The sequence below is a fragment of the Notolepis coatsorum genome, assembly GCF_963971535.1.
Source record: "Notolepis coatsorum genome assembly, chromosome: 14".
In the NCBI taxonomy this organism is placed as follows: domain Eukaryota; kingdom Metazoa; phylum Chordata; class Actinopteri; order Aulopiformes; family Paralepididae; genus Notolepis; species Notolepis coatsorum.
In genome coordinates, this window is record NC_140178.1 from 31,211,647 (window position 1) to 31,236,621 (window position 24,975).

At 42.2% G+C, this 24,975-nt stretch overlaps 1 protein-coding gene across 1 annotated transcript; it reads right to left on the minus strand.

The window, feature by feature from the left end:
- Positions 1 to 241: 241 nt before the first annotated feature.
- On the minus strand, positions 242 to 22,993 carry elob (elongin B). Its single transcript, XM_084328220.1, has 4 exons — positions 22,872 to 22,993; positions 19,592 to 19,726; positions 16,212 to 16,320; positions 242 to 382 (listed from the first exon to the last, which is right to left on the minus strand). The coding sequence occupies exons 1-4, from the start codon at positions 22,872 to 22,874 to the stop codon at positions 270 to 272; spliced, it is 360 nt and encodes a 119-aa protein (XP_084184346.1). The 5' UTR covers positions 22,875 to 22,993; the 3' UTR covers positions 242 to 269.
- Positions 22,994 to 24,975: the final 1,982 nt, after the last annotated feature.

Sequence of the window (24,975 nt, forward strand, 5' to 3'; positions counted from 1 at the left end):
GTGAATTGATCTAGCATGCGTGAACCTGTTTCAGGATCAAATGTGTGAGTTTGAAACTGTCCCCCACTCCCCAGACCATTTCATATAAGGGAAACTGTATTTTCTTTCCTCCCGCAGAGCCGAGGAGCTCACAACACCACCTACAACTGCAAGTTACAGTTTGTAAAACTCACCCACCAAAATCATCATCCCCTCCCCCTTCCTCCCCCAACCCCACCCTATATCCTCCCTCTGCCCCCCCCTCCCGCCTCCATGCTCCCCGCTCCTCTTCACTGCACGGCCTGCTCGTTGGCTGTGCTGCCCGAGTCCTGAGGCTTCATGACGTCAGGAAGCTCTGGGGGGCTGGAGAAGGGCTCAATCCTCAGCTGCTCAAATGAATCATCTGACGGGGCGAGAGAGGCAGAGTGACAGAAGTGAAAGTGAGACAGAGTTTGTCTGAAGGTGTGGATGGAAAAACAAGAGCACTAAGTACATGGGGTGACCCCGCACAGGCGGGAGGAGAATGTGTGTACAGCGAGCAGGGTTGTTATAGCTTTACAATCAGCATAGTAAAAAAAAAAATATATATATATATATATATATATATATATATATATATATATATATATATATATATATATTAAGTTTAGTTTCAGTTGGTTTTAAGAGATTTAAGCTTTAGCTGAATAACCTTTTTTCATGTTAGGCTTACAATTTTGACAATCGTTTTAATTTTGGCTCGGTTTTACTACTCTGAACAATAAGGGTGAAGCAGAATATGTCAGAAGCATGGTTACTGTACACATTTTAGAAATAATATATATTAAATAATATATATATATACAAAATGTTATATATATATATAATCTCTTCACATATCCATGTCAAGAGGCCTGGTCCACAAAGCGAGCTTGCCAAATTAGCCAGGCTTATTTCAGTTAGTCTCATTCTCACATTTATTTAGATCCACAAAGCAAGTTCAACATAGTTTAAACGTAGGCTAATTACCAGGCTAACACTTCGGTCCCACTATTGACAACCAACTCTCTCTTGCTCATTTTGTTCCCATTTAGTGAAATGGGGGTGTGCCTATTAGTTCAATAACAAAAAGACCATCTATGGTTCTGGTGCTGTATATGTGATGCATCTGCTCTCTGGCGTAGGCTCTAGTGAAAAACATACCAAAAGTTTGAAGACTAGTGAACTTTCTTCAGTGACAACATGCAGAAATAAAGTGTAAGGTTAATAGAAAATACAAAAATTATATAAAAAATTATAAAACATATTTTATAAATTACTATTAAAACACAATGATGAAATTGGTCAGTTAACCGATTTTTGTGAGGCGACCGATTTTTTAAGCGAGGCGACCAACAGAATTCTATCGCCTCCATTGTTATGAATGAGAGAACCCACACGGCAGGAGATTTTGAAGCGACGGTCGCGCAGCAATTTCTGTCGCCTGGCATAAAATCGCCTTGATCGACACAGCAAGGACAATGAGGAAATAACATGACTTCTACAGTAGAAGTAGTACAGAAGTTCTACTGGTGTATCATTTGTACACCATTAATTTATCAATACATTCATTGATCAATAACCTACGTATTACCATGCTACTTATGTTCATTATTATTAACAGGAACAATTACCGTACTTTTCGCACTATAAGCCGCACCTGACTATAAGCCGCAGCAGCTAAATTGAATAATGTGTACATATATAAGCCGCACTGGACTATAAGCCGCAGGTGTTTTAATGTTTAATTACCATATGTAATTAGCATTGGGACACAATACTGTCGGACAAATATCAAGAATTAACTCATTTACAAGTTGTATTAAGTTTAGCAAATAAGGGAACAGATAAATAACATTTCAATGCAGTCAAAAAAGCAATATTTAGATTTTTACATTTTCGGGTTTGGTCACGTCGAGTCACATATAAGCCGCACCGTTATATAAGCCGCAGGGTCGAAAAAGCCGCGGCTTATAGTCCGAAAAGTACGGTAAAATAAATAACGTTAGTTGGAGAAGCTATAGTGGCCGCTTGTCGTTAACTAATAAATGAACAATGCGCCACGCCACGATGCACCTACTAGTGTTTTTTATACTCGGGTAACAGAAGAAGTTGTGGATGTTGACAGAGTTTAATGTCCAGGCTGCAGCTGATGTAGATTATAAGGTTTATTGTCCAAAGAAATTATGGTTGAGAACAGAACAGTTTGAGTCTTCAGTGAAAAAACATTCTCGCTCAGCAGGTGCATAACAATACTTGTCCAATCGGTGGTAGTGAACGTATTGTAGCGATCCGTCGTGCAGTAATGTCAGAAAGAATGAGGAGAGGTTGTATTCGTAATTTCGTATATGGTGGTTTAATTCCAGCTCAATATGGGTTTTACAGGTTAATAGTTCCCTCGTAATACACAACACAGCTACCTGCTAATACGCTCGCTTCATAACAACCTAACGTCCGGTCCCGGCGGTCCATCCTCCTATATCTCCCGGGGGGAAACACCCCCAGCTAACTTAGACAGAGTGACACATATAGCTTATTATACCTGTGAACGGTCGCCTCTGGTGTGGGGGGGGCCAAGCGATTGTCGCTCGCCGTGTGCGGACCACTTAATACTTACCATTCTGAACTATATTTTCGTATTTGATTTTGACTAAAAAAATGTATCTTTCTTGCCACTTACGTTTATAATTTTAATTGAAATTTTTTACATGATGAAACAATTGGTATATTTAGTGTTGAGGCTTTATACATAGTTTCACTGCTTTTCAGTTAATTTAATATTGTGGGAATGGGCCTCCCCGATATTAAATTATTCGTTTGGAATAGTTAGGCTATGCATTCAATTGATCAGGAATTTGTTGCCAAGCTTTCCCTCTCCCTTTTGATGTCATTAGATACTTTTTTTTGGTAATTATATGTTCGTAGAATTCCACCAAAGGCTGCAGCTCTGTGACAATGAACATTGCAACTCTTTATTTTTTGGTCATGGCTAGACGTTATCCGATTTTTGCTGTTCATAAACCTAACCCTTACTTTACTCCCCAACAATAACCTCATAGAAGAGACCACACCCAACCTTAACTCATTCAGCGCCAGGGATTAGTCGGGCCCTGTGGTCGCATTGCCACATGTTAAAATATAGGACCGAGTCACCTTGTTTGTAGAGCTAAATCTATATTTTATATTATAGCTAATGGATACAATACCATGGTCATTTGACAGTAACTATCTTCTGTTCAAGATGCTAAACAGAAATAATTTTTTCCATCCATACGTTCCCGTTTTTATACCGTGGTGAATATAAGTATGGTTTTAGAGCGGCCTAGGGTAATTCATGAAATCCTGAGTTAAAGCCCTATATGTCGATTCCACTATAGACGTTACCATGTCTTGCATCAGCCTGTATATGCTATTATCCCGAAATCAAATCTAGATCATAGCTATTATGTTCCATCATGAATGCATGAAGGGGGGGGGGGGGGGGGGGGGTCGTTTCTGATTATTTGATCGTCAGTAACGGCATTCGCATTGAACACTAAAAACGGTCGCATTGAACACTAAAAACGGTTATCAGCCCGATCGGTATGAAAGTGTAGCCCATGCTATTTTCTTGTCTAGCTGAAACATTCATTATGGACTGTAAATTGGGTGACGCTCCCTGGAAGAGTGTGATTTGTTGACGCTCCCTGTGATTGACGTGGTACAGCCAGCCCTGCTCACGAGCCGAGTGCGGGAAACTGTTTAGCTGTTTACAAGCAATCAATGGAGCAGACAGAGAATATTGGAGCAGTTGGAGAATATTAGAAAAGTGATTGACGTGGTACAGCCCTGCTCGCGAGCAGAGTGCGGGAAACTGTTTAGCTGGTTACGAGCAATCAACGGAGCAGACGGAGAATATTGGAGCAGTTGGAGAATATTAGAAAAGTGATAGTTGGACAAAAAACTAAATATAGAGGGAAAAGAATACAGAAGAACCAGAACTACTGCTAGCTCATTAAAGAGAGATTCAGGTGAGTCATACCGTGTTCATGCTAGCTAGCATTTCCTACTCATTTCTAATATGGAGCTACAGTGTGTAATCAAAAACCAGTCAGGATATTGGATGAAAGGAGAATGTTAACACTTCCGGCGCCAACAGCAGAGGGCGCTGATGGCCCTTCAGCGTCAGTGCTTTAGCCAATGTAGGATAGGACTTATTTGCGAGTGCTTAAAATATATCAAATATACAGGTGCAGCTCAATAAATTTGAATGTCGTGGAAAAGTCTATATATTTAGCTGTATTGATGGTCATTTGTGCAAAAGGAGCCCCAACCAAGTACTGAGTGAACATACATGAACATACTTTTCAGAAGGCCGACATTTCTATAAGGGATGCCCCAATCACGTTTTTTTGCCACCGATACCGATCACAGATCGTCTTGAGCCATATCGGCCGATACCGATATAGATCGTTTTGGTATAAAAAAATTAATAAATTTGATATATAATTAAAAAAAATTATATAATCATACTTGTAGTTGTATTATCTGCGAGACATCGCCACCACGCAACAAGTCAAAATGCTCGCTATCTGCAAACAGCTCCACTGTCTGTGTGTACTCGAGTAGCCTCCAGCTACGGCCAGGATTCTCCTGCGCTGCAGCTGAACCCTATTGATCACATTCAGCATGCCCTCAGCTCGAATATGCATCGAATCAATGTTATAAGACATTGATATCAGGAGCTATCTGTAGCTACTGCTAGCTGGCTAGATAACGTTAAGACAACGCCTCAGTGAACTATTTAGTTTAATGGGACATTTAGTTTTGAACAGTGAGCTAACATGAGCTAACGTGAGCTATCATGCACTACTAGACTATTGCTGGAGCATTTGTTGATATCAGGAGCTATCAGTAGCTAGCCGGCTAGATACCGTTAACAATGCCTCATGTATTAAACTAAAAGTGAATAGTTGACTGGGTAATTTTGTTTAAACAGTAACGGTAGCTAACGTTAGCTCACAGAGGTTGTATGCACTAGAGCAGACTATTGCTGGAGCTTGTTTACACGGGGAAGGGAGGGGCAGGAGGAGGAGGAGGAGCGGCAGTTTGCAGCTCCGTGTGTCTGAGACAGAACTCAGCGAGTGAGATCTCCGCTAAGAATTGGATCATGTTTTTCGATCGGTTTTCACGATCGGCGAAAATAAAGCATTATCGGAATTCACCGATCTCATATTTATACTGAATATCGGCCGATACCAATCGCTGGCCGATCGATCGGGGCATCCCTAATTTCTATATACAAAAGAAAAATACATCTATTTTTTTATTTTTTATTGGTGATACAGAATTTTGGGCTTTCATGAACTGTAAGACATAATCATCAAAATTAAAACAAATAAAGGCTTGAAATATTTCACTTTGTGTGTAATGAATCTATAATCTATGAGTTTCGCTTTTTGAATTGAATTACTGAAATAAAATTACTTTTCCACGATATTCAAATTTATCGAGCTGCACCTGTAATAGCAATAGATCTAAATAACACTGATAGTCAGCGAGTTGCTTCCAGTCAACATGCACAAAACAGATAATCTTTTCATACATTTCTGTTTTATACCGTGATGAATATGATATATTTCTAGAGCGTTCTGTCTCATCTCAATAAACTCCAGCAAATCGAGCTTCAATGTATTTAGTTAGAAATCGTGCCATTTGTCGCTTGATTTATGAATAGTTTTCAAATAAACGCTAGATTATCGATATTATATGAGTCATCATGGGCGAATAGAAGCAGGGTCTGAAAATTCGCTTCTCCGTACTTTGGTCGGCGCGAACCTCACACACACACACGCTTCGATGGCGGAGAAAGGAACATCGGATTAACCCAAGATTCGTAACATAAAGTCCTTACCTCACATCTGATGTCCTGCAAAAAGATTCATCCAATTCCTGATCGCCATTCCAAATATTGATCGCGTTTATTGATCCAACGTTATATGTCCAAAACACATAATCCACGCTGTGTTATAACGATACTGCATGCCCGAAAACCTGGACCGGACTTCTTAGATTGATGCACAGCCAATGATGTGCAATACCATCCGGGAGACGTTAGGCGGCGGTATTTGCCCTTTGCAAGCTCAGACCCATTCCCAATGATAACGTCAGGCTGGATGGATGAAAAATGAATGGATATAGCGAATAAAAGAAATATCGATTAAAACCCGGGATTTCTCGGGTTTGGCGCCCAGAGCATGGCGAGTTAACCCGACTTATCTCGGGTTTGGCCTCCAAAGGGTTAACACAGTGATTCTGTTCACCGACATAACCGTACTGGAACTGGACAAGGAAGAGAGGAAAAGACTAGCTGACTTGAAGATCGAATTGGAGGAGAAACCATTGCCAATTGAAAGACTGAGAAACAAATGGAAGAATCCTGGTGAGTTAGCGAGTCAAATCGCTAGCTAACTCAAGCTGAGATGTTGTAGGGTAAAGCACGAGTGCAGAGTGAAATTGCGTGCCCTGCAGTTAACATTACATGATCATCCTGTGTTAGTAAAGCTTCCTAATGGTATATAATTACAGTATATGATGCTAATCTATTGATTGCCTGTACAATTCTGTGCAGATTGGTTTTTGTTACCCCCTTCATTGAACACGGATCTGCATCAACTGAAGTGGTCGGCTTCATTGACCTTCTCTACTCACCATCACCCAACGGTCGGCTTGTGAATTTTAACTTGGCCCCTGGTGGTAGGAACAGAATATCAGTTCCCCCCTTTTTTTATTGAGTGCACTCAAAACAGACTTTATTGGATACCCTTTTAAAATTTGATTTATTATTTTCTATAAATGTGGACCATTTCATTGATCCTATGATGTTGTGTACTGAACCTGGTGAACTCCTTTAAGATACTTATAAAAGGTAAAACGTAGATCACGGTGCCTGTGTATTTTTCTTAGAGCCAGTCTCCTTGAACCTAGAGTTGATGTACCACTGCAGTTAGAACTGATAGCATTGAGGGGCGGCCGGGTAGCGCAGCATACTAAGCGTCTGTCTACCACCGCAGAGACAGTGGGATCGAATCCAACTGCCAGCGGTACCTCCGGCTTGGTCGGTCACCCATACTGACACAATTGGCAGTGTCAGCGGGTGGAAAGCTGTGGGGTGGGTCCTGGTCGTTGTAAACAGCGACTCCTACAGGTCGGTCAGGGCGCCTGCACAGAGAGGGAGGGAACTGGGGAGGGTAGTGTGATCCTCCCACGCGTTACACTTCCCCAGTGAGAGTCCTTGCTGTCCGGTGAAAAGAAGCGGCTAGCTGTCTCCACATGTGTCGGAGGAAGCATGTGATAGACTTCAGGGCTCCCTAGACCGGCAAGTGGGGGGCAAATGTGCGCAACGACCAGGAAGGGGAGAGGAGAATTGGCATAACGACTAAATTGGGATGGGAGAAAAATACAGAAAAAGGGAGAAAAAGTAGATAAAAAAAAAGAACCGATAGCGTTGAATTACAGTAAGTTACAAAAGCATTGCAGGATCAAGCAAAACATTTTGTCAAATCGCCCTTACCTGTGGCCGGGAGTATTCCAAAAATAATATTCCAATTGGTTGATCGCCATCTGGTATATCCAATGTCCATTTCGTCGATGGCATAATTCACCACAGCATATGGATCGGAGATATTTGACGCGCTTCGATGGAACCGGGAGGCGTCTATGCTAGCAACTGGCTTGTCCTTCCGCGTTGCTCTGATTGGCCACTGATCTACGCTAGTTTCGCCCCTACGCCGGTATGAGCGCGCACATGCGCATGAGCATGAGCCTAGATAATAATAATAATAATGCGCGAGCCCTCGCACACACGCAGGTTTTGCCCCCACGCCGGTAGATAATAATAATAATAATAATGCGAGAGCCCTCGCACACACGCAGGTTTTGACCCCATGCCGGTAGATAATAATAATAATAATACTTAGACAAACGCATGCAATTGGCACAAGTGTAAATTATGCATTAGTCACTCAGTTTTAACATCGACGCACTTCAAAGATCAAAACAGGTTGGAGGGGGGGGGGGGGGAGGTTGAAGGCTAGGGGAACAGGTGGGTTTTGAGGCAGGATTTGAAGGTGGAGAGTGTGGGGGAGTCTCTGATGGTCTGAGGGAGGGAGTTCCAGAGTCGAGGTGCAGTGCGTGAGAAGTCCTGCAAACATCTTACAGTCTGAAGTTAACTTTTTTGGCTCAACTGCCAATGACTCCTGTAGGCCTACTTTTCATAATAGTGTGTTGTGCTACCTGTAAGTGTGGCTTCGGTGGTTGGGCTGGCCATGTTGAGACTATATCAAGGTAGAATGACAATGTCTATGCTTAAAAGGTCCCATGTTTTGCTATTCCTTTCACTATTTGGGAAATGTTACACAATTCCTGTGAGTCTATGGAACACATCTGTAAGGTTTTTTTTCAAAAAGATTAATTGTTTTGTATTTCTAATCAAGTACTCTAAAGCAGCATTTTTCCACTTCAAGATTTCAAGCTGTTTTGAGCTGGGCTCCGCCCATACTCGCAAAGCGCTTTGAGTGACAGTCACCCACAGTCTGCACTGGCAGACAGAGAGAGACATAGAAAGATCAATGGGGATACTAAATAATTTCGCCACGGGGGGGCATAATCCCACAGGACAATGCATTGGTAACTTTCAAATGACAATATATACCCCTGTGAATATTATTGCACGGATCGGAATACGCATGTGCTTGTGCGCTATGATATTTTGCAACAGGTTGATGTGACGCGAGTGCCGACGGGGAGAGAGCGGAGAGCTAACACTGGAAAAGGCTATTTATAAGACAGGGGACCTTTAAAGTAATTTAGACCAGGGGTTCCCAAACTTTTCAGGCCAGGGCCCAGAAAATAAGGCGTCAGAGAGCCGCGGCCCAATGGACATCGTCAGGCTTTTTTTCTTTCTTTTTTTTTTGCCATGTGACCGATTTTTTAAGCCAAATATCACTTCAATCCTATTAAGTTAGTTCAAGTTAGTTATTCATTTATATGTGCTATTTATGAGAGGGCTAACTTGTTGCAAAATAATAATGATAATAATAATAGCCTCATTAAAATACTATTGTTGCTTCGGTTGTTTTCAGCGTTTTATGTGCATAATCTGTTATTTAGTTTGAAATGTTCGTTGAAATAAGTAGATTTTTCGTTTTTGTTTATTTATTAAGTTAATATAAAACCATATAGTCACATTTTAGAATACACTAGAATAGAATTTTAGAATACAACTAGAAACACTGTCCTGGCCTGCTTCTAAGTTCAGTGGCCTGACAAAAATAAATAAAAATAAATAAATAAAAAAAATAAAAAATAAAAAAAATATTTTTTTTTATTTTTTTTTGTTTTTTTTTAATCATCTCGCGGCCCACCCGTGGCTGCTCGCGGCCCACCTTTGGGTCGCGACCCCGACTTTGGGAACCACTGATTTAGACCACAACTATTACTATGGTGGTTCTCCGTTTCATAGATTATACACGGCTTTTAAGTAAACCAAAAATCCTCACCCTAGATGCAAATTTTTTGCAAACGTTTTACAGCTCGTCTTTTGCCTAAATATTGGCGGAGGACCATGTTCTACCCGGCAATATTTCACATTATTTAGCCTAGAATTACATTTAAAAAAAGGGATTTGGCCCATTCAGACAATTCATGAATTTCCCCAAGGGGATCAATAAAGGAATATCTTATTTTATCAATGTTGGAAAAAATGCAAGTTCCCTTCTTGTGAATGGGGATAGTTGATTGGGCTCCAACAGTTGTTACCACACGGGGTTGCCCAAAAGAACTAAGCAGCATTCCGCGAGAAAGTAGAACTTTGGGTAGAACACTGACGCACCACCCTGCAGCGAGGTCCTGCATGGCCTGATTAGATCTGAACGTGCCCCAAGATCTTCCCAAGACTATTTCATGCTTTTTAAGGCCTTTAATTAGCAAAAGTGGATTTAAGACACTTTAAATATGCACGGCCACCCTGATTAATTACATTGCCTCTTTAAGCGGATTTCTGTTGAAAACTTCATGAATCTCCTTCCTACTTCTTTATAATGCACAACATCCTAGTCTGTAAGAAGGTATCTGGTCCTGAGATATCCCAAATTGGACCAAATGAGAGCATAAAGGAGATCGAGCAAGCTTCTGTTTAGAACTTTTCTTCTGCTCAAGACCGCTTTGTCTGGGAAAAGGAGATCGCTTACAGAAGTGGGGATAAGCAAGGACAGGAAAAGGAGTTTCAAATAGAGGTACTCTTGATGGTATGTCACAACACAAGGAGCGACAGCTGTATTGACAGATCCCAGGGGGGGGCAACCAAACCACTCCCTCTTTTCTCGGAAGTCGGAAGCAACGTTTTTTGTCTGAGGGAAGCAACAGTTGTGATCAAGGAGGAGGATCAAGTATGTGGGGTTTGAGATAAGCCAAATTCTGAAAATCTAAAGATAAAGACCTTACCAGAGACACTACAGCCCGCCTGCGAACCCCAGCTACTAGGACAGAGCGGCTTAGGCTCAGCTTCTTCCCCCAGGCCATCAGAGTCCTGAACAATGAACATTGAGTACCACTGTAACACTTTAGCATGAGCGGGCACACACTCAGGCCGCACGCACCCTCACTTATTGCCAAAAGGAAAGGCCACTTAAATTAGTATGAGCAACAGTAACAGTGTATTGCACTACTATTACTACTACTGTTAACTGTCAACTGTTACCCGTCATTGCACAAATTTATTGTTACCTACTACCTTGCACAATTTTATTGCACAAATTTTTTTGTATTGGATTCTATTATATGTTATATGTTGTACCAATTGCACATCGTTGCGGGCAAGACCACCCGCATTTCATTGTATATCCGTATGCCGTGACAAATAAAACTCTTGACTTGACTTCCATCATGGCGCTGATAGAGGCCCTAGTCAGGAAGACTGACACAATGTGGGTGCTATCAACATTGGAAGCAAACAAGTATTTATGTAGCACTCAATCCCTGCTTCAAAAACCCTGAGCTCCTTGATGATAAGAAAAAGGGATCTTGTGTACAGAGCTGGGCTGCCCAAAGTAGGGACATATATGGCCCTCCTCAACATTCCTTTTGGCCCTCCAAATGGTTCCAGAGACTCAGGAGATATTATATTTTGAGATAAATTGCTTATTAAAAAAGGTATATAAAAAAACAAAGGTCCTGACCTACTTACATTCCAAAATCATCAATGTCCTAATGGGCAATGGCCTATATTTAACGTGTCAAAACGTTTGGACACACCTGACATTTGCACAAGGGAATGGCAGGTGGAAGAACAGCAAGAGGTGGCAGAGGGTCACGGAGAAAAGGTAGCAGGTAAAGGCCTCGTTCAAAAAATACATTGTCGCACTCAGATGATAGGATGCAGATAATCGAGATGATTGAAAAAAGAAAAAAAAAAAAAATCTCACGATTAGAATCTCCCATCAAGATTATCTAGACAATTCAATAGATTCAATTCTAGATTGCCATTAACCTTGTTACAAAGCTTGTAAATGATGTCTTTCCACTTGGCCAATTTCAGCAAACTGTAGGATTTAGCACGCTAACAACTTATAGATGTTTATGGTCATGAAAGACGTGAAACATCACAAGACTGGCATGTTTTGTTGTAATTTTGGAATATATATTTATTTTTTTGATCTACTTTTTCTCCCATTTTTTTCTATTTTTCTCCCACCCCAATTTCGTATTGTCCAATTCTCCCCTGCCCTGTCTCGAACGCTGTTAGGCCATGCCTCCCACAGGCCGGCTGCAATGTGGACGAAGCCTTGCATCACGTGTCCCCTCCGGTACTCGAGGAGGCAGCCGTCGCATCTTTTCACCTGCACAGCGCGATCTCTCAGCGGCGGGGGTCTGCGTGGGAGGGACACGCCACCCCTGTTGCTTCCTGATTCTACTGCGCAGGCGCACCAACCGACCTGTAGGAGTCGCTGTCCACAACGTCCGATCCCCACCCACCAGCTTCCCACCCCCTAATACTGCCAATTGTATTAGTATGAACAACCAGCCAAGCTGGTAGCAATGCCGAGAGCTGGGCTCGAACCCAGCATCTCCTGCATTAGTGGCGAGCGCCTTGCCCACTGCGCCACTTAGCCGCCCCTGGAATATATTTTTAATATTAGTAGAATCACCCCTACTTGAGTGGTGGAACACGCACGGACCGCTAACCGAAACAGTCATTGGCAGCAAAACATTGTCAAGAGAATCCATCTTGTCAGATATTCGCTTGTGCCCAAACCACAGTGGTTCAGACCAATCACTGAACTGTGATTAACTGCTGTCAAGTGAATCAAGTTTTTTTTTTTTTTTTCTAATATAAGTAAAAGTATATTCTATATTGTAATATACTAAATTATGTTATATCTAGTGAAATTAATGGAAGAACAAATATAAATGTAAGGGGGTAGGGATCAATAAGCTTAGCTTCCCTCTACTCTTTTGGACATGTCTGCTAACCAAACACATTGCTCTTGACCTTTTGTTTATAATTCCTTTTTCTTTTTTTAATTTTTTGTTGTTATGATTGTTTGGTTTGACGGAACAAGATACCGTGATTTGTTGGAGGAAATGGAGAATTACATGTTCAAAAATAAACTTTTCATTCATTCATTCATTTTCATTCAATCAGCGTCCTATGAGGAGCTACTGGCAGCTATGAATAGAATAGAATAGAAATACTTTTATTATCCCGAGGGAAATTTGACACTACAAATCGCTCACATTAAACATTTAGACAGAACAAGTCACGAATAAGAATAACAAAACAAATAGCCTAATAAGAATAGAATAAAATATACAGAAGTCTACAGTAAGTGTAATATTGCACAGTGTTGTTTCAAAAGTAAAAGTCCAGGAAGATGGTTCAGTGATGCAGTGAGGCACAGTGATGCATTGTAAAGGCTGATGGCTGTCGGAATGAAGGACTTCCTGTGCCGTTCAGTGCTACATTTAGGGAGTGTGAGCCTAGCACTGAACATGCTCCTCCTGTCAGCCAAGTCTGTGTATAGTGGGTGGGAGGGGTTTTCCCTGATGGCCTGGAGCTTAGCAAGGCTCCTCCTCTCTGCCACCATTGCTAGAGAGTCCAGCTCCACCCCAACCACGCTACTGGCCTTCCTGACCAGCTTATCCAGCCTGTTTGTGTCCCCTGCTCTCAGTCCGCTGCCCCAGCAGGTCACAGCGTACAAGAAGGCGCCCGCCACCACCGACTCATAGAACATCCTCAACATCCTTGTACAGACATTGAAGGATCTCAGCCTTCTGAGGAAGTAGTCGGCTCTGGCCATTCTTGTACAGTGCCTCTGTGTGTTTTTACCTGTTCATGGGCGTGGCTTAAGGCTTGACGAGAGCGAGAAGACGGAAAGTTATGAAAGTTACAAATCGTTTCAAAGGACGACTTCCCAGATGATTCTGTGTAACAGGCCCATCTGTCTGAGTCAGGTTAGTTAGATTATAATCAAAGGAATTCTGTTCTATGTGAACAAACTTGTGTGCCTTGTGCATAACATGAAGAGAGGTCAGTAAGGGACACGGAGCGGTTTGACAGCAACAGTTGTGATTGGAGGATCAAGAAAAGAGGGTGGGGTGAGGATGGGTCAATTGGGCCTAAAGAGACAATAGCTAGATGCACTATAGAAGTATTCCCTGAAAATAAAAAGGCTATAGCCTACCATTGACGTTCTTAGAGCAAAGGCCTAAAGGGGCCTGATGCAATCTAGAACAGCGCTGGTCTATCCGTCTTTCTGTCCCCACAAAAGTAGACCAATCGAAAGTGAGAGGATTACAAGGGGAACGAAAATGACATCACAGAGGAAGAACCAAATGCATCACAAGAGGGCGAAGGGTAAAGGAGGAAAGAGGTTCAAGGAGGGTCTCTGAACCCATGTCACACACGTTTGACTTAGTTAGTATTTTCTGATTTTATTTTTAATTTTTTTGGGCATTACAATTGTATTAAATTTTTTGTACTTTATTATTTATGTCTGTTTAACAATGTTGTATTAATAATCAAGGAAGATGTGGTTTGTAAATGGGTGAATCAAAAGGCAAAGAGAAATTTAGTATAAAAGAAATAGAAAGGGCGAAGGATAAGAGAAGGAGGAAATTCAAGGAGGGTCACTGGACCCATACCATACATATTTGCCTTAGTCAGTATCTAATCCTTTTGAGTAGATATTAAATTTGTCTATACCTGTTCAAGGGCGGTATACAATCAGTCTTTGTATTAAGTGCCTGGAAAAACAACTGTAGTGGAAACATAACCAACAATGCTATTCATGTAACCATTTATGTTCACTGCATTCTTTCATATTGTGTTATGGGACCCATTTTTGTGTAAGTGTTGTTTGTCTATAAATGTTAATAAAAATTTAAGTTAAAAAAAAAAAAAAAAAAAAGTAGACCAATCACAGCTGATGATTTCACTGACGTCACATGCTGAAAGGTTTACCGACTGACATATCTCAAACCCGCCCTCTTTTCTTGATCCTCCAATCACAACTGTCAAACAAGAGGGCTGGATTTGAGATAGGTCAATTAGAGCTGATGATTTCCTAGACATCACACATGCTGAAACAGCTAGTTAGCTCAGAGCCGTCTTATCAAGCTGTGGCAAGAATTAATTCCATTCATGGAAAATAAACAGGGATACTAATGTGTCAGACAAATCGTTCTGTATGCCAGAAACCCATGCTACATTCACCAGCAACACACAGGACCTCTGCCACATCCTCTTAGAGAATAGAAGTAGATAAATGTTAGCCTTTCGCTGATCTGGATTAACATTGCTAATGTTAGTGAATGTTTGCTACAAACAGTAACTGATGTTAGCTATGCCAATTGTGATTATTTGTAGTTTGTAAGACATATTCATTAGTCTATATAGGCCTAGGCTATAGACAAATTGTCTTTGTTATTCATTAGTTTAGTCTATATAGGCCTAGGCTATAGACAAATTGTCTTTGTTATCCATTAGTCTATATAGGCCTAAACTATAGACAGGCAGCTTAAGTTTAGCTGGTCCGTGTTGTTCCCCTATTCTAATGTGTTCATCTAAACATAAGTCTTAAAAATGTGTGTTCTTCAAGCTTTTCAATCAACATAATGAAGGCGGATTCAAATAAGTGTGCGAAAACAGCACATTCATTCATCCTTCACCTGCTCTAAACTACATTATTAATAGTCCCCACCTACAGTACAGAATATATTATCAAGGGCGGCTGGGTGGCGCAGCGGACTAAGCGCTCGCTCACCAACGCGAGAGACACTGGTATCGAATCCAGCTGTCAGCGTTGCCTCCGGCTTGGCCGGCCGCCATACTGGCTCAATTGGCAGAGTCAGCGGGAGGGAAGCCGGTGGGGTGGTATTCTGGTCGTTGTAAACAGCGACTCCTACAGGTCGGTCAGGGCGCCTGCACAGCGAGGGAGGGAGATGGTGAGTGTAGTGTGACCTCCCACACGTTACACCTCACCAATGAGAGTCCGCGCTGGCAGGTGAAAAGATGCTGCTGGCTGTCTCCTATGTCTCTGAGGAAGCATCTGATAGACTTCAGGGCTCCCTAGACCGACCAGTGGGGGGCACATGCGAGCAACAACCAGGAAGGGGAGGGAGGAATTGGCATAACGACTAAATTGGGATGGGAGAAAAACACAGAAAAACAGGAGAAAAAGCGGATAAAAAAAATAACATATTATCAATTAATAGGCTAAGATCCCCGATACCGAATGAAGAAATTAGTATTTTGAAGCCTGTAGAATGGCGTTCGGGTCATTCCAAGTTTCAAGTTTCTTTAATAGTTGTCATACAGAAGTACAGAATACTTTCATACAAAATGCTTCTTACTGTTACGCTCCAGAGACTGTGCTAGACAAGATAGTATCAAATAACATAGTATAGCATGTAATTTAGAAGTAAAACTATAAATATTAACAAAAGTAAGCACAATCTCGACGGAGCGAACAGACAGGCGACCGGGCACAGCGGCGCCATCTTCTAGCAGCTCGTGAAGATTTTGGTAAAAGTAACCAACAGTTAAAGACACTGCAACATTGAATTTATTTGCATGCAAAATTCTTAATTTCAGTATTGAAAATGTTACCATCATGAATGACAACTTCAGTCCTGGCAAAAAAATAAAACAGGATGACATGAATACCAGTACTTACCACTTAAACGGAACGCTAAGCCAACAGTGGCTGGGGCCTGGGGTCTGGCGGTCTGATTTGTGAACCCAGAGTCTCCAAGTGTTTTACTGTCCTCAAGTAACATGTCGTCCTGAGGAAAGAAATGAACAGAGGATATTTGGTTAGAAGCACAGACAGCTCTTTATTGACAGTATGTCTACCAATGGAGCAGACTCATACAGCAGTCCCCTTGATGTTAGAATGTCTTTCCAGGGATTTTCCCAGCGTCTGTTGAGGCTTCCATGATAAAAAGGTGCTAGTGGGGTGTGCCGGGATATGAACACAATATCCAGTCGTTCAATAGCCATAGCCAAATATAATATATATTATAAGAAATTGGGCTACACATGCTTATGCATGACAACCTATAGGGATTAATAAAGGAACACTTGACTTGCGTTAACATTTCTCTCAATTCTCTCAAGGTAGTAGAGATAAAATGCATAGTAGGTGGGCCAGTTTGGAATTTCTGTTCTAGTGGAACAGAGCAAATATTAGCCCCTTTCGGACGTGCACTGGACTCCTGCGCTTAACCGCACATTCATCAGAGGGGCTGTATGTCCGAACACAAACTTGCCAATAATTCCATGCCGAGTTTACCCCCCCAGCTCCCGAGTCTTAAATCTGCGTAATTACAAACTGCACTCACGTGACGTCCGAACACCAGAAGATCATTGTTCGTAGTATTCACACAGCGAGCGAGTGGGCGTATTGATTAACACATTCACGGCCATTCGATATCCCCATCTAGCTATAGCTGGGCCAGCTTTCCATTACACACTTTCACTGTGCTTCACGTTGTTTGTAGAGCTAAATCTATATTTTATATTATAGCTATGGATACAATATATGGTCATTTGACAGTAAGAACCTTCCGTTCAAGATGCAAAAAAAAAAAAAAAGATTCCATCCATACGTTCCGGTTTTATACCGTGGTGAATATGAGTGTTATTTCGGAATGATTGGGGCTAATTCCTGGGAGGCTGTTTATAAGCCGCAACGTGTATTATACCAAATCCATTGGCGTTTCGTCCCTACACACGCTACAATTAAAAAATCAAATGCATGAGATAGGTATTATGTTTCATCATGAATGCATGAAAGGGGGGGGGGGGTAGTTTCTGATTAATTGATTGCCAATAACGGCATTCGGTATTACCACAACATACGCTGATCAGGGAGATGGCTATGAAAACCTTGCACGATCAAGCTGAAATTGACGTCAAATTGTTCTTACCTGTGGCCGGTGGGATTCCAAACAGAATATTCCAATTATTTGATCGCCATCTGGTAGATCATGTCCATTTGGTCGACGACATAACCGACCACAGCATAATGAATCGGGGGTCCCGAAAACTATTCAATGCGATCGGGTGAAGCCCTAGGTTCAGGTTAGTAGAAAAGAGCGCCCAGAGCGTTTTCAGTGTGACACCCGGTCTGGAACAGGGATTACTGCATTCTCGATACAGCGCTACTAGCAGGATCTGGCCGGTACTGCACCTTCTATATATATGTTTTTGGCCATCAACCACTGGCTCCCAATAACGTATATATACGTGGTTGGCCGGGAAAGTGTTAATATAGACTAACCATGTTCCATACACAACGATGTTGCGTACAGGTGGCCTTTTCCCGTTGGTGGTTAAATGAAAACGTATGGGCTATGGATAAAATGTATGTCTTCATTCTCTTACATTTTATTCCCGACCAAGGACGAGACACACAAAATGTGAGCGAATTTGTGAGATATGCCCAATATGTTCCAACAGTTACAGTGGGGAGAGGCGTGCCTCAAAGACTGCAGCATTTATATTTAACTATTCTTTTTATTGCCAGATATGACGTTGACAGCTGTCAATGCATGGTTGCTCTAATGACACATGGTTGCTCTAGTGACACTCCAGCCAGACCACCACAAACAAGACGGTATTTGGTGAACTACAATTAGTATTGCAGCGTTCTAGCGAACAGATTTATTTAGTCAATCCAATCCACAGAAGGAAATAATTAAAGTTTTAGTTTTTCATGTGTCTCAAGATTTTAGTGAGTTTGCAAGATGCGACCAATGTTCCAAAGTGACAGTGTGGAGGCGCCTCGGAGACTGCAGTAAAGTTGTACGTTTATAGAAAATGTGTTCTTTTCTGTGTTTTAGCCTGTATGAAATTATTATTAAGTGGTCATCATTTGTTAAAATGTCATAATATGCTGGCCAGTTATCTGACTGAGGATGAGAGATATGAAACGCTGTTAGCTCGTCATCCAAAATGTTTTACATAATTTAGCACTTTAGGAGAAATACACGTTTTAAAAATGTTTCACTGTACAGAACACCGTTGGTCGCTTATTTCACTCCGTTTTATTTAAAACCTTTATTTTACATAATATATAAAACACACCTCCATACACTGGCGGAGGGGGTAGGCCTTCTGCATCATGCCCTCGCACTACCTAGGTGCCACACCTCACCTAAACCAAGTGAAGTATTTCCATACGTCCGAACACGTCTGCCACAGAGAATTACATGCCGTGTGCTACATGCACGAAAAGGGCAACTCCAGGCGATGCCCGCACCCGATTATTCGCGCATCGTCCCGAGTGCACGTCAGTAAGGGCTCTATTTAGAGCATTTACAAATGGCAGGTGAAGCGCAGCGGACTAAGCGTCTGTCTACCACCGCAGAGACACTGGTATCGAATCCGGCTGTCAGCGGCCCCTCCGGCTTGGGCGGTCGTCATACTGACACAATTGGCAGTGTCAGTGGGTGGGAAGCCGGTGGGTGGTATTCTGGTCGTTGTAAACAGCGACTCCTACAGGTCGGTCAGGGCGCCTGCACAACGAGGGAAGGAACTGGGTAAGGTAGTGCGATCATCCCACGCGTTACACTTCCCCAGTGAGAGTCCTCGCTGTCAGGTGAAAAGAGGATGCTGGCAGTCTCCTATGTATCGGAGGAAGCATCTGATAGACTTCAGGGCTCCCTAGACCAACCAGTGGGGGGCACATGCATGCAACGAACAGGGAGGGGGGAATTGGCATAACTACAAAAAATTGGGATGGGAGAAAAATACAGAAAAATAGGAGAAAAAGTGGATACAAAAAAATGGCAGGTGAAGTGAAGCTCAAAGTGTCAAATGTTTGGCTCACACACTCACGTTAACCAACCTTCTGGCTTACATTTGGTGTTCGCCTGAGGTCACTTGGTGCGTTTAACACGCTGCAGCCTATGTGAATGATTGTCGTTTACACATTTGGAACTTATTTTTTTTATTCATTCATTTCAATTATTGAAACATAAGATGAGCCCCAATGACCTCCTCTAGGGACAGAGAGTGTTTCAATTGGGGAAATGCTCCCGTCGATCATACCTTATAAAGTCTCTGTTCTTCAGGTCCCCTCTTTAGGATACCTTCCACTATACGCTTCAGCTCATAGACTGTAGTTGACTCTTTGGCATCTGTGAAGATGGTCGTCTTGTGACGTCGGATCATTAGAAACACATCCTGAGGCGAGATGGAAAGTGAAGTTCAATTAGCTGAAATATGACAGATTGGCTATTTATTTCAAGACTATACCATTATTGTCCTTTAAAAACGGCTGAAATTTCAAACATCAGCCCATTACAAAAGACAAACCAAAAACCCTAAAACAGAATTCATGTTTCATTTCTTAGTCAATTTAGTTTAAATACATATACAGATGGGTTAATATCACAAAAGTAGAAACAAGAAAACCCAGTCACTTCTTGTGAGGTCATCATAGGGGTGGACGGTATAAACGGTATGAATTTGCGCTACGGTATGGATTTTGACTATACCTTCATACCTTGTGACCGGTAGACTAGAGCACTTGCCTCGACGTTTGCAGTGGTCGTTGCAAAGTGTTTAATTGTACTGAGTTTTTCTCCACTTGCTCACGGACCTTGCCATATAGTTTGGGCATTTCAATTTGGCTAAGGAGGTTGAGAGGAGACTTGCTTTAGCGCAGCAACGGGCTAACGTTAGCCGCTAAGCTAACATTCTAACGTGACACTGCGGCACCAGTTTCATTAGTGAGGAAAGGAGGGTGGGGTTATATTGACGAGGCTCGACAACAGAGGTTCAAAGATAACTTCACATTTATTGGCTATTCGTTTGTTTATATCGCTTTATCCATCGGGCTGCTCTCGTTTCCAACTCTGTGTTGACAATGACATCCTGGTGTGACATCATCAACTACGGCAACTTAGGAGTGGACGCTTAAACCTCAAACTCATCACGCTCTCTCTCTACGGTGTCAAACATGTACACTAAAGTTAAGTTATGTTGGAGTTTTATTGTGTTTGAGTTGTTTGATGGAAAGAAACCTCCAGTCCTGCAGTAGTTTTTATTTTCACTTTGTGCCGCTTGATTTTATTGTATTTCATGAAAAAAAGAGTTTTTTTAGAGATGGAAGTAACTTGAGAAAAGGTTTTGCATTTTCCTATTGCAGTTTTGCACAATAAATGTTCTTAAAATACCTCTGTAATATGTGAAATATGTCCTAGTAATACAAGAGTACAGTAATAGGGCGGCTACGTGGCGTAGTGGGCAAGGCGCTCGCCACGAATGACGGAGACACTGGTCTTGCTGTTCGAGCCCAGCGCTCCACATTGCTTTCAGTTTAGCTGGCCGTCCGTACTAATACACATTGGCCGTATTAGGGGGTGGGAAACTGATGGGTGGGGATCGGGCGTTGTGGACAGCGACTCCTACAGGTCGGTTGGTGCGCCTGCGCAGTAGAATCAGGAAGTGTTGGGGGCAGCGTGAGCCTCCCACGCGTTACTCCTCGCCACTGAGAGATCGAGCTGTGCAGGTGAAAAGATGCGACTGCTGTTACCTCAAGTACTGGAGGGGACTTGTGCTATGTATGACTTAGTCCACATTGCAGCCGGCTTGTGGGAGGCAAGAAACAGCGTTCGTGACAGGGGAGGGTTGAATTGGATGATAAGAAATTGGGATGGGAGAAAATATAGAAAATGGGAGAAAAAGTGGAAAAAAAAAAAAAAAAAGTACAGTAATAGCTGCCAGTGTTTTACCACTTCAGAAGCATTTATATAGACATTTTAAGATAAATTAATATACCGTGATATATACCGTTACAGTCTATGCTTCAAATTATACCGTGATGTAAATTTGAGACCATACCGTCCAGCCCTAGCAATAAGCACTTTCTGGAGTTTCTCAATTGGAAATGAATAAAATAAATAAAAACAATGCACAATGTTGTTTTTATTGGATTCTATTATATGTTGTACTACTGTATTGCACATCGTTGCGGGCAAGACCACCCGCATTTCATTGTATACTTGTATGCTGTGACAAATAAAACTCTTGACTTGACTTGAATGGGAGATGAGACAACCCTTGTTTTACACTGTGACGGTATCCAGGATAATGTCCTAGAGACATGTCCTGGTTCAGAAGCACTACTGTGAAATCAAGCTCATTTGATTGTAAAATCTCACATTCTGTGAAAACATGTCTACCTCCAAATGCATTGCCAGTGGACAAGTTGACGAAAACCTGTTTTGACACCGCAATTCATTTCTGGGGTTAATTGATTTTGGGTAAACGGCTAGAAAAACACTGCTGTTTACAACCATCTCTCAAAATTGTCCAAATTCATAGCGTTAACCAGAATGCTGCATTTTAGATTAATTTGCCTCTCCTATATACATAATAATTATAACTGACTGACATCATGGGCCACAGTTCTGAAGAGGGGATTATGAGGTTCCCACCACTCTATTGATTGATTGATTGATTGATTGAATTGATTGATTGATTGAAAACTTTATTAACAGATTGCAGAATGGGTACAGTACAGTTCAATACATACAATTGTTAAGGGGATGCAGACCAGAGAAAGACTTTCGTCTTGTTTACATCAGGGTCCCCCATTTTCAATTCATCATAGCCCAAGCCTCCGTTTATTTACAACAAGCAGTAACTTATCAAAGATATTCGCAACTTCAAATCTGCACGATCATGGCACAACATGATCCTCACAGCGGTCTTGGATCACGGTGTGTCAGGTTTAGGTACAAACACGTCAGTTAACCACGTAAGCGACCAGCGTTAGATATATAACTACAACACATTTACAGCCCAGTTAGCCGACGTTAACGTTAGTTGTCTTCAGACAGTTGGTCGACGTTCCAGCAGTCAGCCAGGTTGTCAAGCTGCAGGGGCCTAACATCACTGAGAACTCAACTTTGCCAACGTTAGCCAGCTAGCTTCTTTAGTGAGCTAACCAAGCTACTAGTGTTAGTGACCTGGACACTACTGTGCTAACGCGAGCTCGCCGGTCATCAAACCAGGACAAATGTGTCAACTTCCTATTTGTTTTCCAGCTCGACTAGCTCGCTATTGTTTGTATATTTTCTACATGTATGTTAGCTAACAAGCAAGCTAGCAATATAATCTCGCTAACGATACCTAGCATAGCTAAACAAAGACATCAGCCTCTCGGTGAGCGTTTATTGTTGTTGTAGCTAATACACGTTCGGCTGCTAATGTTGGAATATTTCAAACACACGTAATTGTTAACAACGACCGGCTAAAGCAGTGTTTTTGGGCTAATCGGTTTGTTGTGAAATAACGAGCTATTTCGCTTGGCCTCACTTACCATTTCTCACGGTTGGTTGCACACCAGCAGCTAGCTACGCCTCCGCTGCTCCGCTCCCACGTTACACAGCGACGATCACAACAGCTGTCAGCCCGAGGAGCATGCACCGCCGCTGGGTCCGCGAGAGGGGGCGCTGTGGGCCTTTAATTCAGTACAAGGAGGAGATGCGGGATTTTTTCCCCCTGTAGCCTATGTTTGCGAAGACGCTCTCTGATTGGCTAGCCGCGTACAGCGAAGACCCTCTCTGATTGGTTTAGCGCCGAAGGGTCTCTTCCGCATATTCAACAACAATTGATATGTTGTTCCCTAACCATAACCTTAACCCTAACTCTAAGCATAACCCACTTCGAAAGAGGGCCAAAGCATAACCACTTTGAAGCAGAGAATATATATGTTATGTACAAGGCGGAAGAGACCCTTCAGCGCTAAACCAATCAGAGAGGGTCTTCGCTGTACGCGGCTAGCCAATCAGAGAGCGTCTTCGCAAACTTAGGCTACGGGGGGGGGGGGGGGGGGAATCACGCGGAGGGCGAACTTTAATAGACACATTTCCAGTAATTGCTTCCATATTGTGGAAGCTATTACTGGAATATATTAAAATACACATTAATTTGATAATGCACTCGTGGAACTGTAATAGGTGCATTATGAATTGAAAATGGGAGACCCTGATGTAAACAAGTCGAAATTCTTTCTCTGGTCTACAGTACATCCCCTTAAGTTATTTAATTCAAATACTGTAGGGTTACTTACAGTATTTGCAGGATGCTTTATTCGAGTTTCCATTTTAGGGACATTTATAGGATACCTTTGCTAAACTAAAATAAAAACAATATCCAACCTTACACTTGAGTCAGCCAATTGAAGCATCCAAGAATGTCTCTTCGTTTTGGACATATTGAACGTGTACTTTCACTGCTGCTAATAATTATTTCCTGACCACTAGATGGCAGCAGTGAGCCACTCTAAACAAACCATTTCTCTCTCGCCAAAGTGAATACACAATCTTGTAATAACTGTAAAAGAAATTCACTGAAAAGCAGTGGCGGACTCAGGCTGTTTGAAGGGCAGGGGCGAAAATAAAAAAGGGCACCTACTGCACAACATGGGACCCCATCAGTAAGCAAAAAGCTATGATGAGTCAAGGGTACTATGACTATGCATGCACCTCATGGTACCAAAGCACCTCAAAGGCGCTTAAAACAAAATTACAAACATCACAAAACAAACTGGTCAGACTACTACTTGACCTGAACCCCAGAACCCACCCACCTCACCCCTGCCCACTTTGACAACCTAGGATGGCTTAGAGTAGACGACAGAGTACAGCAACTTGCAATGGGCCTGGTCTACAAGATACACTATACGACCGGGGTGCCCATGTACATGTCAAAATACTTCCCAAAGGTCAGTGAATACCACAACCACTACACCAGAGGAAGCTCAACAAATCATGTTAAACCCAGATTCGGCTCAAACAAGGGACTAAACACGTTTCGCAATTATGCCACAACAATGTGAAACGCCCTACCCAAAGCTGTAAAGGAATGTGAATCCCTGCCCACATTCAAAACCGCTCTTAAAGAGCACCTACGGGAGGCTGCAATTCGAAACTGGCCACCGTAAATGCCCAAAACCCCCACCACCTCCTAATAGACAGTCTCCTCCCCACCGCATGTATATATTCCCTCCCCACCGTATGTATATTTCTCTCCCACCCACCCACCCCCTCCTAATGTATGCTATATTAAAAATTTCAACTGTACATAGTCCTAAACGTTATGACTGATCATGCGCGGGTGAACGGAGGGGGGGGGGGTCGTTTATAATTCCGTGATCGTCATTGAATGCTTTATGTGGTATGGGTGATATATAGATCAGAGCAGTTTGCATGGATAATAATAAACACTCACGCTGAAAGTCACGGCAGCCTCCTCTTGAATGAATGAATGAATGAAAACTTTATTTAACAGATTGCAGAATGGGTACAATACAGTACGGCTCAATACATACAATTGTTAAGGGGATGCAGACCTGAGAAAGACGTTTGTCTTGTTTCCATCAGGGTCCCCCATTTTCAATTCATATAGACATTTATGACATA